The sequence below is a fragment of the Paramormyrops kingsleyae genome, chromosome 21, assembly GCF_048594095.1.
Source record: "Paramormyrops kingsleyae isolate MSU_618 chromosome 21, PKINGS_0.4, whole genome shotgun sequence".
Classification (NCBI taxonomy): domain Eukaryota; kingdom Metazoa; phylum Chordata; class Actinopteri; order Osteoglossiformes; family Mormyridae; genus Paramormyrops; species Paramormyrops kingsleyae.
The window spans coordinates 9,362,605-9,379,926 of NC_132817.1; the positions used below are offsets into that span (position 1 = coordinate 9,362,605).

Consider the following 17,322-nt stretch of genomic DNA (forward strand, 5'->3'; position numbering starts at 1 on the left):
GTTAGTGTACTTTGTAAATATGTCAGATTCATATGAAGTTTGTAATTTGACATCAAAGTATAGACATTGCAAAATGCAGTTTGGAACACTTGCAGAAACATTATAAAAGTACATAGTAAGCAATGGTGGAAGTTTGTTTTGATCCCAGATATCTGATCACCAAAGTCTTGGGTACATGAAGATGACTAAATGATGTAGTTGCAACATTCAGTTGGATAAATAAATAAGAAAAACCTAACTCCTGTCACTATGTCTGGCTCCTTTCATTGAATGAATAGCAACTTTCATGTGCTACATGCAACTTTCATGAACCATTGAACCCTGGCTACATTCCCCCCCCCTTTATGGTGCGGATGGGGATGTATCTGGATCGCGTTTCACTGTTGCATTGTTCAGCAAATTACCATGCGAATGGGATTTGAATATGCGCTAATACGGCTATTTAGAATATGAATAGCGATCTTCGGGTGAGAGCGGCACTACACGCCCCCGATGCAGGTAAAACAAAGTAAGATGACATGGTTTTTTTTTTTTGCCGATTTAACCTAGTTTTAAAAACTTTAATACTTGTGCAAATTGACGTTTTGAAAAGAAGACAGATTACGGATTTAGTCAGCGTTTTTTTTTTTCATGTTTCTATAATAAGATTTCAGCGAGTTATGAACTGAAATACACAAGAAAGATACGCGGCATCGCTGACGATGCCGTCGACTCCAGAGGGTTGACCACGTGTTGACTAGGGCTTAGTCCCCAGCTACAAACCAAGCTTGTCCTTCCATAGAGAGGAGCAGGACTTGAACAAGGCTATAAAGATCTCAATGGTGGTGGACAGGGTAGTGCAAGAGCAAAGGAGACAAGCTCAAACCCCAGAGACACACAGAAGACAGATGTCAAGCACAAGGATATCTGAACCTAAGCCCATCCATCCATTTTCTGCTGCTTATCTTGGATTGGGTCGCAGAGACACCAGTCTAAGTGGGGATACCCAGACCTCCCTCTCACCAGCCACCTCCTTTAGCTCCTCTGGGGGAATCCCAAGGCGTTCCCAGGCCAGCCGAGAAATATAATCTCTCCAGTGTGTCCTAGGTCTTCCCCAGGGTCTCCTCCCGGTTGGACATGCCTGTAGCACCATCCTAAGGAAGTATCCAGGAGGCATCCTCCATAGATGCCCGAACCACCTCCTCCCAAATGTCTGAGCTCCAAAAAGGCCAGAAACTCTAAACTGCTATTTAGTGCACAAACAACAGTTGGAGCCCATTCCCCAACACAAGATTTAAGAAAGCAACCATCTCGTTCACTGGGGAAAATACTAATGTACTGGAGCTGAACCAGGGGGCTATAAGTAGCCTCTAACTATGGACAACTCCAGAGTGGAATAGTGTCCAGTCCCTCTCCAGGAGTTTGGTTCCAGAGCCTGAGCTAGTCAGTATCTCTCTACCTCAGCTGAAGCTCCATTACCAACAGAGGGGTTACGTTCCATGTGCCTATAGCCTTTTGATTGCCGACGATCAGTCTGCCAAGGTCCCTGCCTTTAACTGCCACCCAATCAACACTGCACCCAACCCCCACAGCTCCTTGTACAGGTGGTGGGCCCAAAGGAGTGCGGGCCCGTGTAACCCTTTGGGGCTATACCCAGCTTGGCCGCATGGATAGAGGTCTGTCCACCTGGTGCTTGCTCATGAGCCACCCCTCCCCCCGCCCTCCCAGGCCTGGCTCCAGGAAGGGGCCCCAGTTTCACAAATCCAGGGGGGGGGGGTCACATTGTCCTTGATCTTTTCCGTCATGGACATTTTCTGAATCATACTTTGTCCAGCCACTTACCTAGGACTAATTTGCCTTGGAAGACCCTACCAGGAACAGTCACCCCCAAAAATATAATAGGATCGCAGAGCTACACAAACCCCTCCACCATGATAAGGTGGTGATTCATGTAGTCCAAGCTTCTTCTGTTAATGGAGTAGCTTCTGACTTAATTGATCCAGATTCTACAGGTTACTATATAAATTAGGTGTCCCTTTGTCTGCCATCAAACCACCTTTGTTTGTTCAGGGGTTGGATGGGAAGTCATTACAGAGCGGACTTGTTCCCCACTAGTCCCGGCCCATCCCCATACATTCAGGAGTCCTCTACTGCAAAGAAATCCAGTTCCTAGTCTTGCCCTCTCCCAGGGACTTGTTTATTTTAGCAAATCCCCAGGCTGTTAACACATGACATGATGGAGAGGCTCTCTTAGAGACATCATCAGGCTTTTGACCTCTCCCACAGCATCTTGATTCTTCTTTGTGGCAAATGATGGTGGCCTTTGTCCATCAACTGTTATGCCCTTAATAACATGACAGTGAAATTTCGACACCTCTTACCATTAATTCCCGCAGCTGGTTAGGGGCAGGTTAGGAGGGCCACCATTTTTATCCAGTTGGGCCTGCAAAGTTTTCAATCTTATCAAAATCCGAGAAGGGGTTGAATGGAAGACCGTATTTGTGACCACCTGTAGTTGGGACACATCCTCCAGTCCCCTTTTGTAAAAATTGGGACCAAATCCAAAAATTCTGCCAATCCAAAGGCACTGTCCCCAATGTCCAAGCAATGTTGAAGAGGTGTGTCAGCCAAGACTGCCCAACAAGTTTTTGACTACTTCAGTAACCTCAGCCCAATAGATGGGCAAGTCCCCCTCCAAGTCCTCCAGCCCAACTTCCTCCAAGGAAGGCATATCCATAGGATTCAGGAGATCCTCAAAATGCTCCTTCTACCACCTGACTATATCCCCAGTTGAGGTATACAGTTTTCCATCCGCTCCGTAAACAGCATGAGTAAAGCTCTGCTTCTCCCCCCTGAGTTACCTGATGGGTTGTCAGAAACTTTTCGAGGCCTTCCAAAAGTCCTTCTCCATAGCCTCACCAAAAGTTTTTGCCTGAGCAACCACTTTCCGCTTCGCCTGCTGATACCTATCAGCTGCTGCGAAGTGCACTTATGAACACCCTTATGTTCGAACATGATGTTCGTTATCGACATACTGTGGTTAGCACAGAAGTCCAATAACTGATCACCGCTTGGATTCCGATTGGGCAGACCATTCCTCCCAATCACACCCTTCCAGGTTTCACTGTCATGACCCATGTGAGCATTAAATTCCCCCAGCAGAACAGTGGAGTTCCCAGAAGCGGTGCCTTCCAGCACCCCCTCCAAGGTCTCCAAGTAGGTCAAGCTGGTGTTCAGCGCATATGCACAGTCAAAAGTAAGAGCCCTTCCCTCAACTCGAAGTCAAAGGGAGGTGACCCTCTTGTCCACCAGGGTAAACTGTAAACTGGTAAATCTATGCCTGGCCTCCACACCAGATCCCGGCAATGCTGCTTATGCTTCACTATGCCCAGGTGGCCCTCATGTGCCATGGCCAGCACATATGCACATAGGGTATCTGGGACCACCGTGCAAAAGCCACGTGCTACACATGAGTCATTCCAGCACGAGAGCTCCTGCCTGACACAGGAAAAGGCTAGCAGCTCCTCTGGCACTTCCTTCAGCCATCCCTGTCAAATGTAGGTGCAGAGCTGGGAGAGAACTGGGTCCTGTTCTGAGGATGCTTTTAGCTCCTGTAGGTTGACAGTGGCCTGAAGTGGAGTGTGTAGAATGTGCATGATCTCACTTTCGACATGATTCATGCTGGTGGGTAGGGCCAGGGCAGGAACTGATCGAGATAGGAGGTCCGCAACAATATTATCTCGGCCTGGTGTAAACTGCAGGGTGTAGTTATACTGCCGTAAAGATCATACCAACAGTGCAATCTCAGGGGCTTGTGGCCAGTGCCTGCAGAGGACAGCAGATACGCTCGGTGGTCCATCCTCAATGTGAAGTGGCGACCATACAGGAAAAGGTGCCATCTCTCGCATGCCCAGATGCACTCCCCAACCGAATACTGTTGCTCAGAATGCCATTCTGCACTTGTGATAGTACAGCCCCAATGGCAGTGGCTGAGGCATCACAGGTGACCACGGTGGGGCTGGATATGTCAAAGCGTGATAGCACCGGAGGCCAGGTAAGTTGTGCTTTGAGAGTCCGTACCACTTCAGCGCACTCTGGGGACCACACCCATGGCACATCCTTTCGTAGCAGCTGGCATAGAGGGGCTGTTACAGCTGAATACTGTAGCATGAACTACATATATTACCCCGCCATGCCCAGGAAGGAGGCAAGCTGAGCAGCTGAGGTGGGCTCAGGAATGGAGATGATGGCCTCTACATTGGACTGAAGGGGAGAAATGCCCTCTGCAGACACACACCTGGAGATATACCCCAACATCCTATTGGCCTTTTTTATTGCTTCCCCGCACTGGTGAAAATGAGACATGGAAGCATCAACATAATCAGCTACCTTTATTCCAGTAGGTCCCATAAAATACCTGTACTTTATATTTCTGCTCCCTACATGGAGTACCTTACATTTGTCTATGTTAAATTTAATCTGCCAGGTATCGGCCCAGTCCCTAATTAAACCAAGATCCCGCTGTAGCTGCTGAGCCACTAGTTCAGTATCTGCTACACCACCCACCTTGGTGTCATCTGCAAATTTCACCAGTTTACTGTATATATTGGTGTCTATATCATTTATGTAAATTACGAACAATAGTGGTCCTTAAATTGAACCCTGTGGTACCCCACTATGAACGCAGGCCCACTGTGATATTGTGCCTCTTATAACTACTCGCTGCTTCCTATCTGTTAATTGTTATCTGTATTGTTTCCAGTCAGGCTTCCGCCCAGGACACAGCGCTGGAAATATTGTGCCTTAACTAAAGTTGAAAATGACATAACAATGGCAACTGATGCTGATAGCATGACTGTGTTAATGCTTCTGGACTTCAGTGCAGCTTTTGACACGATTGACCATCTTATCCTATTACAAAGACTTAAATTTGAGGTTGGGTTGTGTGGAACAATGTTAAAGTGGTTTAAATAATATTTGACTAATTGTTATCAATATCTTTATGTGTCAGATACTTGTACTCCGTCATCAATGTCACCGGTCAGATATGGAGTACCACAGGGATCAGTGCTTGGTCCTTTATTGTTTTTTTCTCTACGTTAGGAGAACATAATGAAAAAACATAATGTTAACTATCACTCCTATACTGACAACACCTAAATATACATTCAGGTTATGCCTAAAAACACCACATCTATTGTCACCTTAGCTAATTGCTTTAGCAAAGTCAAGACCTGGATGGCTGGAAACGTTTTATCATTAAACACTCAGAAAACCAAGGTTCTGTTATTTGGAGGCAGGTCTGCGGATAGGAATTTAATTATCTCTGCACTCCATTCCAAAGGGCTGAACTTTTCCCTCAGAAGCTCAGCCCATAACCTAAGTGACATCTTGGATACAAGCCTCTCATTCAAATCACATGTGGATGCAATATTGAAGCTATGCTTCCTGCAGCTATGCCGCATCACCAAACTGCGACAACTTCTTACTATTCAAGACAAACTGATACATGTATACAGTAGGTAAGATTACTGTAATGCTCTGTTATCTGGGAGCACACACTGCACATTAAATACCTTGCAGCAGCTCGAAGGAGCAGGACGTTTGAACACATAACCCCTGTTCTTAATTCCCTGCATTGGCTTCCTGTTAGGTATAGAGCTGACTTCAAAGTTCTCCTACATATGTAAAAGGAACTTAAAGGTCTAGCTCCTGCCTACCTGACAGAACTACTTCAAGTTTACAAGCTGCATCGTCCACTCAGATCACAGAATGCAGGTTTCCTTGTTGTTCCACATATAAATTAAATGACAGATGGCGGTAAAGCATTCTGCTACAGGACCCCTATATTGCGGAATGGTTCACCAGCCTATGTTCGGGATGCTGATTCGGCCTCAATCTTTAAATATCGACAGAAGACCTACAGCATTACTTCAATTTAGCTTACCTGCAACCTAACACACCGTAACTACGGCTGCTGGTGCAGTTGTACATGCCATTTTTATCTACTATGCTTGTCCATTTATGTATCAATGCATGTTCTGACCATCCATGCTTTCTGCCTTCCCACATGTCCGGGTGGTGCCTAGGGTGGGCACCCTCTTAGCTGGAGTCCCAGGATGGGGTGACATCCCAAATGGGACATACAAATTGCATCATCGTAGGTGCAGCCTTAAGTGCCACCCTACACAAGCCAGCATGGATAACAGACTCATTGATGGACTTTGTCTTGATCCTTAATCACAGCTTACACCTGGCTTTTAGCAAGCAAGTCCACTCTTTTCTGTTTTCAGTAATGTTAGTATGCCCAGGGGGGTGTGACAGCCAGTTGACCTTGGACCCCCAGAGGTTTTTTTTCCCTACTTGGGAGTTTTTGGTTCCTCTCCTCCATTGTCATCTGGATTTCTTTATTTAATTTCTTTCCTTCCTTTTTCCCATTCTGTATTTCTCTCGCTAATGATGTTGTAACGTATTACATCCATGTAAAGTGCCTTGGGACGACTGTCATGAAAGGTATTATAAATATAACGATAAATTGAATTGAACTGAAATATGATAAATATCATTGACGTTTATTTTTGGTAGCTCATGGAGGCAATAACATAATAAAAGAGTGTAATATATTTCAGGCCACAATCTCACACATACAAGAAACGGGAAGAATCAAGAAACATACAAACGGGAATGAAGGAGCCATCCAAGATGAGTTCTCGCGCTGCCCTGTGGTGAACTTAACTTTTAATTCTCCAGACTGATGTAAACTATGCGCACAGGTATGAGCAGCAGCACTGCTTGCAAGTAAGCAGTGAGTATAATCTGACCCTTAAAGAAACCTTCACTGGTGTATATATCACAGAAGATGTTCACTCCGTCCGCCTACCTAATCCTCACTTCCTATGATTATGTAAGGTTGAGATTTGTTTTCTCTCACCTCATAAAATACCACCCATACCCAGACACCCAGTCCAGATGGCAGACCCAACCTGCAGCTGTAGTGCTTCCATGACTCAATACCCAACTTTGTTTCTCTAATGTTTTTCTTAAGCCCCTCTGCACTCTTCACTGTTCCCCTACAGCTGTGTCACATGGCTCTGCGAGCTGTTCCTAGTTACACAAATATCCAAAGAGTTATACATTTTGGAGAAAGCAAGGACAGCCAGGTTCTGGAGCAACTGAGGGTTAAGGACCTTCCTCAAGGGCCCAACATTGACATCACTCTGTTGACCATAGGATTTGAACTGGCAACCTTCCAGTCATGGATACAGAGACCAAACCAACAGAGCCACACACCATCCATAAAGTGCTCAATAAATACTACTTGTATTAGTGAACCAATGGACTCACCATGCTGCACGGTCGTATTCCCCCCATATGCGCACAAACTCATCCAGATGATGAGGGCCCAGGATGGAGGAATCTCGTGTCAGATACTCAAAGTTATCCATAATCACGGCAACGAACAGGTTCAGCATCTGCAAAACACATCAAGGAGACACTGGGGAGCACGACACACATATAATTCTGTCATATAACACGTATGTTTGTCATATGATTTTCATATAACACGTATGCTCATGCTTGAATTCTTTCTGCATACTCACTAGGAAAGAGCTGAAAAAGATGAAGGAAACAAAATAGAAATAAGCGAACTCAGTGCCGCAGCCACCCTCGTGGTCTGGGGACGTGAAAGGGGGGGCAATAGTGGGGTCTGGCTCACACTCCTGCCCCCCTAAACAGGACAGCATGATCTCTTGCCAGGACTCTCCTGTGGCACTTCTAAAAACACAAAAAGGAATATCAGCAATCAAAGAAAAGGTTATATCAGTTAACATAATAAATCTTATATCTACATGCACAGTATGTTAATGATTTTTTTTTTTACTTTGAAATCCCAGTCATATCTAAAAATATAACCTAATCATATAAACATAGTAATACTTAAATTTTAGTAAGATCATCCAGCCTGTATATGTATATGTGTGTGTATGTATGTATATATATGTATACATATATATATTCAGCAGCTGTTCATCCATATGCCTAGCATTGTGTATATGTTTTTTTCTTTATATTTTTACTTATATATTTATACAGTTTTAGAAATTGTTTTCTATTGTTTTTATTGTCTATATTGTTCTTATATTGTTATTTTTGCTGATCCTATGGATCCTGTTATACTGTCTTTTTATTATTGCTGCTGTTTCTAAGGAATTTCCCCATTGTGGGATTAATAAAGTCAATCTAATCTAATCTAATCTAATCTAATCAAAAAACAATGCTTTTGGAATGAACTAAATGGGATGACATTTATATTACCAGTTTTGTCATAATATATTGCTGCATTTACACATAGCATACATTTTGTGATTCAAACTCTTCCTGGTGTGAACCCGCAGAAAAATTTACCTGAACAACAGCATTAGGGCACTGAAGAAACTCTTGAAGTTGTTGTGCTGGTTAATGTGAGTTTCGTCATTCAGCTTAATGTTCCCAAACACCTAATAAGCAGTTAGAAAATGTCTAGTTACTTTAAAAAAAAAAAAAAAAAAAATTAAGCAATGTAAGCCATTAGCTAATGGAACATTGGGATGTGCTATGACAGCTGATGGAAATACTGATTGCACTCACACATTAAGGTCAAATTAATTCAGTTGGAACTATATACCATTTCGGTCTGAAAATTAGACAACCCTGATTACAAGATGACTCCCACTTTTTGAGCAACTATTTTTGAAAAAAGGTTTTTGGAGTACCAAATCTTATCTTTATAAAACAAAAGCATTTTATCTATCAAGAACACAAAAATAAGAGCAGTGCAGTGGTGCAGTGGTTAGCACTACTGCCTCACAGCATGATGTTTCTGCGTTCAACCGTGGGTCCTTTCTGTGTGGGTTTTTGCTGGTTTCCTCTCACAGTCCAAAAGTGTGCAGGGTAGGCTGATTGGCATGTCTAAATTGGCCCTGTAGTCGTGTGAGTGTGTGCACCCCTCGGTGTGTTGACACCAGCCCAGGGGTTGGTTTCCGCCTGCGCCCATTGTTCCCGGGATAGGCTCTGGGCCCCCTGCGACCCCAGTGGGGAATAAGTGGTCTCGGTACAATTACAATATGTGTGATAAACAGCAAACATTCAAATTAACAAATGTATTATTTAGGGGAGAGGAAGGATAGTCAATATTACGTATTCCACAACACCAGGGCGCAGAATGTTCTTGATGAAGCAGACCAACATAAAGAGTGCATTTTGTGGCAAGTGGTTGAGACAGCTCTTCTAAAATGAAAGTTGCTCTCTTTATTATCAGCTACTAAAGCACAGACAGAGAAGCCAGAAATTTACACTACACTCATGGTTACATGATAATGAAACACATTTCATGACAAAAGTTACACTGTTATGACATTTACCATTGACATAAATACATGAATACATGTATTAATTTACACTATTTCAAGTTACATGTGGTGCAAAGAATGCTGGTAACCACATAATTAGTCCTGCTGACCAACCCCGAGGCATCAAATTATGTCAGTCAATTGTAGACAGAGGATGGGATCACAAAAAACTAAAAAGTTCACCTTGGGGATGGACTCTATACAAGCGATGTTAAAACAATTTTGATTTTGTCGATAAGGTGTTGTGAGAGAATAATCCAAATACCCAAATGTAATACAAAAGTAGTGAATGTTATGTACATGTATAATCTCCTAGCAATAGAAGAATGCACTAGGCCAGTAGGAACCATGTGTTCAAGGTCAGATGATAGCATCAGGCCCTAGTCAAGAAATAGCGAGCACTGAAACACCAGAACAAACCATATATGGAAACACACAGTAGAACTCAAGGTACAGTAACTAAACAAAGGATAAAAAGAACTGTAAGAAGAGGCTCGGCAGAGAACTCTTGAGGTATCTTCCCAGGCCTGTGCTGTAAGATACCACAATAAACTGAAGGCTGAAAAGACTTTTCGTTGTCCTGAGTCCTACATCGCAAAATTTCCACAACAGAGTGAAGTATACGGCTGCCTTTAGCCAGGAGGCAGATAATTTATGCCATCTATTGTTGCATGTACATAATGACATTCAAATTCTATTCCTTGAATATAAGACAACCACAGATTTTAGATGTAAATTTTGGAAAAAAAAAACACCATCTTATATCTGGGCCAAAATGGTAATATCCATGCATCCATCCATCCATCAATTCATCTGGGCCCAGGTTGCAGGGGCAGCAGTCTGAACATAGTTGCCCTGATCTCCTTCTCACCAGCTACCTCCTCCAGCTCCTCTTGGAATACTGATGTGTTCCCAGGCCAGGTAAGATATATAATCTCTCCAGCATTTCCTGGTTCTGCCCCGGGGTCTCCTTCCGATTGGTGTTGCCCAAAGCACCTTACCAGGGAGCCAGATGCCTGAACCTCTACTCTGTGCCCCTTCAGAATGGCTGAGTTCCTCAGCTCAATTCTAACACAATTCAAAAATGCAGTCCTGACGTCACTGAACTGGACACCCTCTACCCCATAGCTGTAGCTAGAAGTTCTTTCCATTAAGGGTAGGAACAGAATTGATAACAAAGGGCAGCCCTGCTGAAATCCAACACCCACCACAGTGTCTGACTGGTGGCCAGCAATGCAATCCAAACTCTCTGGTTATAATGGAATAGAATAGTCTAGAGCAGCGAGCCCAGTACCCCATATTTCCAAAGCACCCCCCACAGGACAGGGTAATCTGCCTTTTCCAAGTGCACAAAACACATGTAGACTAGTTGGGCAAACTTCCATGAACCCTCCAGTATTCTTGTGAGGGTGAAGAATTTCTAGAACACATCCTCCAGACACAATTCTTAAGAATTGGGACCATCATCCCAGTCTGCCAAAGCAAAGACATTTTTGAAGAGTCATGTCAGCTAAGACAGTCCAATATTCAAAGCTTTCAGGAACTAAGGGTGAACTGAGGGTAATCCACCTCTGGATTTTAACTACTGAAGAAGTTTTTGACTCAGTGACCTCAGCTGTTTTCCTCTAAGTCCTCCTACTCTACATCTCCAAGGAAGGAATTTCAGTGGGATTCTGGAGGTCCTCAAAGTGTTCTTTCCACCGTCCAAAGTTGCCAGCAACACCACTCCATCCTTCCTTTTCCTGAGATACCTGATGGTATTACAGAATTAATTCAAGACTGACTAAAAATAATTTTTCATGACCTCACCAGACTCCTGACACAGTCAAATTTTTTCCACAACTGGTAACCTGCACTCCACTTGGCCTCCCAGTACCTCTCTGGAGTCCCACAACTTAACCAAGCTTGGAAAGCCTACTTATTCAGACTGATGGCTTCCTTTACTGCTGGTATTCACCACTGGAAAAATGACCCATTTGGGCTCAATTTCTTCAGCCTTCCTTAGAATGTAAGAGAAGTTCTGTCAGAGATGTTCTCCTGGACAAGGGCATCAGTAAAGCACTTCCAGTACACCCTCACTATATGTTTCAGTGTACCAGGTCTGTTTGGCATCTTCTCCCACCATCTGATAAAACTCACCACTAGATGGTGATCAGTAAAAGGAGGACCTGCTCCTTCCTTCATCCAAGTTTCCAAGATGTGCACAGATCTGATGACACAGCTAAAAAATTGAGCTCTCTAGGGTGTTCTGAAGCCAGGAGTATAGGGTGACCGCATATTTCAAAGAAAACTGATGGAATCAACATTGTTTTAGCAATATGACGCCATATGAGTGGTGATCACTGCAGTGATCATTGTTTCAGAGCACCGCCTGTGTGGGGCCCCTGAGACAATTTTTTTCTTTTGCTCTGAGGGGGCACAATCCAGTACCCCAACCAAGGTCTCCAAGAAGGCTAGATACTCTGAACTGATATTTGGTGCTTAACCACACATAATAGTCAGAGCCCAAACTCCTACTTGAAATGGGATGGAGGCAACTATAGTTAACTGCAACTTACAAGCACAGAACCAGGGCACTATTAGTAAACCCACACCTGCCAGAAGCCCCTCACCCAGGGCAATTCCAAAATGGAATAGATTCCAACCCTTTTCTAGGAATTTGGTTCCACAGACCATGCTGTGTGCTGAGATGAACCTGACTATATATATATATGTTATCTCCCACACAAGGTCCTGGCTTTTGACTGCTTCCTGATCCACATTGCACTGGACTCGATTTTCTGGCTACTACAAAATGTTGCTATGTGGTAGCATTGGCTATTTCTATGGTTCAAGCGCATTGCAGAAGAGTTTCAAAGATAAATCATTACTTAGCTAAACCTAATTGCCAATGGGAGAAGTTTGACATTTGTTTTTATCTCACTTGCTTTCAGAGCCAGTATTTATAGTTTTTCATTTCTTATTTCAGTTTCATTAACAATTATATCCCTGCCTTGTGTACTGTAAGTACATTGTGCCTGCCGCATTGACACTAGAAGTATGAACATTCAGCATCATTGACCATGCACACTTTTACGTGAAGTAGGAATTGGCCCTGAGCTGCGCTTGCGACACAGGGCAGAAACAGCACGACTACTAAAATGTTGGTGGCACTCATTCTTATATAAACACAATTTGCCAATATTGAGGCCAGAAAAAAAAATTATTGAAGTTATGTCCATACACTGTGCAATATGTTGATAATGTAATTTTCATTACAAGCCTACTTATGGTTTCTCCTGCAAGTGGCAGGTGCATAGGATATATATATATATTAGTGCTGTCAATCGATTCAAATTTTTAATCAGATTAATCACAGGGTTGCTATGGATTAATTTAGATTAACCACGATTAAATATCATTCATTTTTAATCTATATTAATCACATTTATTTTGCATGAGCAAACAGACTCAAGAATAAATGAAATATATATGCACTTAACATGTTTATTGAACATCTTGAACATGAGTCTGATGCATTCCATCTGCCACAGAAGTGCAATACCATGGACCCATATCAAAAAGCAAGATTTTTTGATTAGCCGGACAACTTGTTGAATTTAAGGTACCTCAGTTTAAATGGTCTTTATCTTTGTTCGCTTACAATTAGCACGAACTACTGTAAATCCGACAAATAATCCAACTAATCATGAAGTCCAATTCTAGCCCGGTTAATTGCCATTGTTAGCAATATCAGTTGATAACACATTACGTGCGGTGCTTTACGTATAAAACTCCGTAGCAACACGTCCACAGATAAGTTGGACGGTATAGCGTGTGCGACCGATTTAATGAGCCACAAATGAGAAGTAGTGCTTAAACAGTATAAAACTACAACTTTCCCTTCTGTTGATAAAGGGCGCAGCCATCTTGGATTCTGAACTCGGGATCCTCTGTGGTGCTCCGAGAAATTTCTTGGATCTCCAAGAAACGGGAGCGCATGTCGTCACTTCCGGCTTCAAAACTCCGGAATCCGACTCGGAATACGAGTTCCAAGGGCAAATGGAAGGCACTAAAACTGCCCGAAATGGGTTGACAGAGACATTTCAGGGATTTTGAATCATTCTGCGCTGCAGATGGGTTAATTGCGTTTTAAATTTTTTAGCAGATTAATCATGATGATGGATTAATACGCTTTAACCTGTTAATTTTGACAGCCCTAATATATATATATATATATATATATATATATATATATATATATATATATATGTATATATATATATATATATATATATGTATATATATATATATATATATGTATATATATCCCAACTTTTATCCCAGAGCCATACGTGAACGATATATATATATATATCCATCCACCCAGCCACTAATCTGGGGTTGGGTCCCAGGGGCAGCAGTCTAAGCATGCTCGAAACACCTCCCCAGGGAGCCACCCAGGACGAATCCTAGATAGATGCCCGAACCACCTCAACTGGCTCCTTTCAATGCGGAGGAGCAGCAGCTCTACTTCGAGCCCCTCCCAATTGTCCGAGCTCCTCACCCTATCTCTAAGACTGAGCCCAGCCACTCATTTCTACTACTTGTACCTGCAATCTTATTCTTTCTTACTTGATCACCTTCCAGATCAGTTCCCTCTTCACCACAACAGAACAGTACAGTGTCCGCATTCCTGCTGATGCTGTGCCGATCCATCTGTCGATCTCCCTCTTCCTTCTTCCCTCACTCATGAAGAAATGTATATAAATATATATAATGTACAATATTTTTTCTTACCTGCATCCCAATAATTGCATATATAAAGAATAGCATGGCGATCAGCAGACATACATAAGGAAGAGCCTGAAAGAAACAGAAAATCAGACTGATCAATTTTCTGCAGTGTCTGACTGTGATTCATCTTGATGGGTACTGTAGGTAAGCCAGGACAGCTGACCTTGAAAGACTGTACAAAGGTCCAGAGGAGGATGCGGATGGTGTATCCCTGTCTCAGGAGCTTGATCAACCTGGCTGCCCGGAAAAGCTTCAAGAAGCTCATGTTGATGGTGTTCACTGACTGCAGGAAGAGTGTGGAAGAGGATCAGGACCATTGCCACACGGTACACTGGTAGCTCAGCGGCGGACAGAGGTTTCAGAGGTTTATCAACACTACCCAGAAAAGCATTGGATGCACATTGCCCTCTCTGGGGGACTCCATTCAGCTCCTGCTGCCTCAGTAAAGCAATAAACATATTAATGGATCCCTCCCTCCTGGACATCATCTGTTTGAATTGATGCCCTCTGGCAGATGGTTCAAGTCCTCCACTGCATGGAGAGACTACAGAACAAGTTTTATCCCAGAGCCATACGTGAACTGAACAGTGTGAAATTATGTCGCTGACCTGTAGGTCTATAGCTCAGGTGTCAGACTCCAGTCCTGGGGGGCCGGAGCCCTACACATTTTTGGGTTTCCCCTCGTTTAAGCTAATTACCACACAGCTGTTGAGCTGAATCATTTGTGGTGGAACAGGGAAAGACCCAAGCTACACAGGGCTGCGGCCCCCCAGGACTGCAGTTTGACACCCCTGGTCTATAGCATCCTTAGCAACCGCAGTGCAATAGCTCAACTATCTATGGTACTTCATGCCCATACATGGTTTATTGTGCTATGTTATGTCTTGTGAGAGTCCTATGTCAGTTAGTATTCCTATGCCAATTTTTGTCACTCAGTCACTTTAAAAGAATACTGTAAATGTTTACATTCAACTACACTTTCTCGTACACTGGTGATTCCATTTACTGTACCTTGTACTCATCTATTTATGGTATCACATGTTCATATAGGGTTTATGGTCTTATAATGTTATGTCCTGTGAGTACACTACACTGTAGTTACACCTCAGTTTACATTTCAATTATTTGTTATGTGTGAATGCACTGTTTGTGACTGCTGCACATTTCGCTGTACTTTATACCATGACAATAATCCAATCCAATTCAATCTGGACATGGAGAAGAGAGAAACAGGCCCTGCATGAAAAATGTGCATCTCGATCATGGTTTTGCTGGGTTCCACTAAAGCTATATGCTATATAAAACACTGTCAAACATTGTTTAAGCTATTTGGGAAAAAACATAATATTGCCACCCTGCACATTTAGACATAATTTTAAAATATTTATTCTTAGCGATTTCCACAGAAAATACAGTAATTTGGTAAAAAAAATCCACACTGCATATATGAATGCTTAGAATGACATATTTAACAATCTTACCTGCAAGTCAACAACAATTTCCGTGATGCTGCCCAGGACTGTGATAAAGTCAAAAATGTTCCAAGTGTCTCGAAAGTAGTTCTGTAAGAGGTGGGAGATGTTTACACCACAGCGGTAAAACATTACACATCTGTTTGCACAGAATCTCACTAAAATTAATTATAAGTACTATTTACAGTACTTTCCCCAGGGTTTCATTAAAAGCATTATTGCATGGGCATCAATTTTCAACTCTTCATAAGAGATTCATAATTCACATTTAGGGCAAGACCCGTCAAATTCTTTTATATAACTTAACTGAAAATAGTTTTGTAAAACTTTAATTTGCAAATTCGATATGCGCACAGGTACATTTACATGGCATTTATCTAGCAGACACCTTTATCCAAGGTGACAATCAGCTGAGAAAGCAGGGCTCAACAGCAATATCAATTGCTAATCACAGGATCTGAACCAACAACCTTCTGATCCCAGGCTCAGAGTACTAACACAGAGCTGCATATTCCCCCTAATTATACTTAAGGTTCTAGCTAAAGTTTGGACAGTTATGTGTCCCAGGGGTGTTGCTGAAGATTTTGGGCCCCATGAAAGCATACCATATTTGGCCTGTCAGTCCAGACCAATCCAGTTACTTTCCAAATTTTTTAGGGCCCCTGAGTGACAGGGGCCCTTGAAATCATGCTAACTACCCCCCCTTTACGACGCCCTTGATGTGTCCCACTCTGAAAAAATTCTTGCTCACCAATAAGCCAAAAGCCATAATTTTCAGGATGCACTCCAGGGAAAAGAGTCCAGTGAAGGCAGTGTTCAGGTGCTTCAAGACCGTGTCGTATGCTGCTGGTGCTGAGTAGTACTGTATGCAAGACGTTAGGGGGCAGCCAAAAATACAGAAATATCATACTTTTGTTAAACTGAAAGACTGGGACACAGATGCATCACAAATGCATGTCATGTAAGAGGTTGTATGTTAGAGGGCACAGAGGCAGATGAGAGGCGTAGGGCAGGATGGTTTTATTCAAAAAAGACCTAAAGACATAAAAACAAAAAAGACATAAAAACAAAATGCTCAATGGCGACCACCATCCTGCAAAATACCTTCAGGCCCAGTTAAAATCGTGCCCCTGTTATGTGCGTGTTTCTGTGGTTACATGTTCACCCTGTGCTCGCAAGGAGTTCCTTCCATAATCTGAACACAAGCAAGTGGATGAATTAATTGTATGTTAAGATGTGCACTTTGAAGGATGGGTCCATGCTTTGGCTTCCTCACCATAAGCTAGTACTGAACAAGTGGTTTCATGATGGATGGGTAGTCACATTACTCCCAGATTAGTTATTAAACATTAGTTAAAATAGTTCTTATGCATGGTAAACAATGATTTGAACAATCTGCATTTCACTGGGACATGATACAGTACACAATTAAGTCCAGCTAATAAATGCCAAAATCTGCTAGAATAAATTTTAAATATGAAGTATAACGATGAATCTTCAAACTAAAATACAATACCTTCATCATGAGAACAACGGTGTTGAGGGCGATCATGGTGAGCACTGTGTACTCAAAAGAAGGTGAGACCACAAAGTGCCACAGGCGATACTGGAGTGTCTGTCTGTTTTGGGGCATGTAGCGAGTGAGGGGTTTAGCACTGATGGCAAAATCTATGCATGCCCTCTGAGAGAAAGGAGCAAAACACAGT

General features: G+C 42.7%; 1 protein-coding gene across 4 annotated transcripts in view; it reads right to left on the minus strand.

Moving 5' to 3' along the window:
- The window catches only part of LOC111847625 (voltage-dependent R-type calcium channel subunit alpha-1E-like), a 109,055-nt gene that overhangs the window by 33,163 nt on the left and 58,570 nt on the right, over window positions 1-17,322 (minus strand). For all 4 annotated transcript variants that reach the window (XR_011984509.1, XM_072704016.1, XM_023818979.2 and 1 more), the window contains 8 exons: window positions 17,133-17,297; window positions 16,368-16,478; window positions 15,626-15,706; window positions 14,308-14,427; window positions 14,148-14,213; window positions 8,386-8,477; window positions 7,581-7,755; window positions 7,324-7,451 (listed from right to left, as the gene is read on the minus strand). Coding sequence is in view for 3 of the 4 variants with exons in the window: in XM_072704016.1 (XP_072560117.1) it covers window positions 7,324-7,451; window positions 7,581-7,755; window positions 8,386-8,477; window positions 14,148-14,213; window positions 14,308-14,427; window positions 15,626-15,706; window positions 16,368-16,478; window positions 17,133-17,297 (938 nt within the window). In the remaining variant the exon portion in view is untranslated. The remainder of the gene's footprint in view (window positions 1-7,323; window positions 7,452-7,580; window positions 7,756-8,385; window positions 8,478-14,147; window positions 14,214-14,307; window positions 14,428-15,625; window positions 15,707-16,367; window positions 16,479-17,132; window positions 17,298-17,322) is intronic.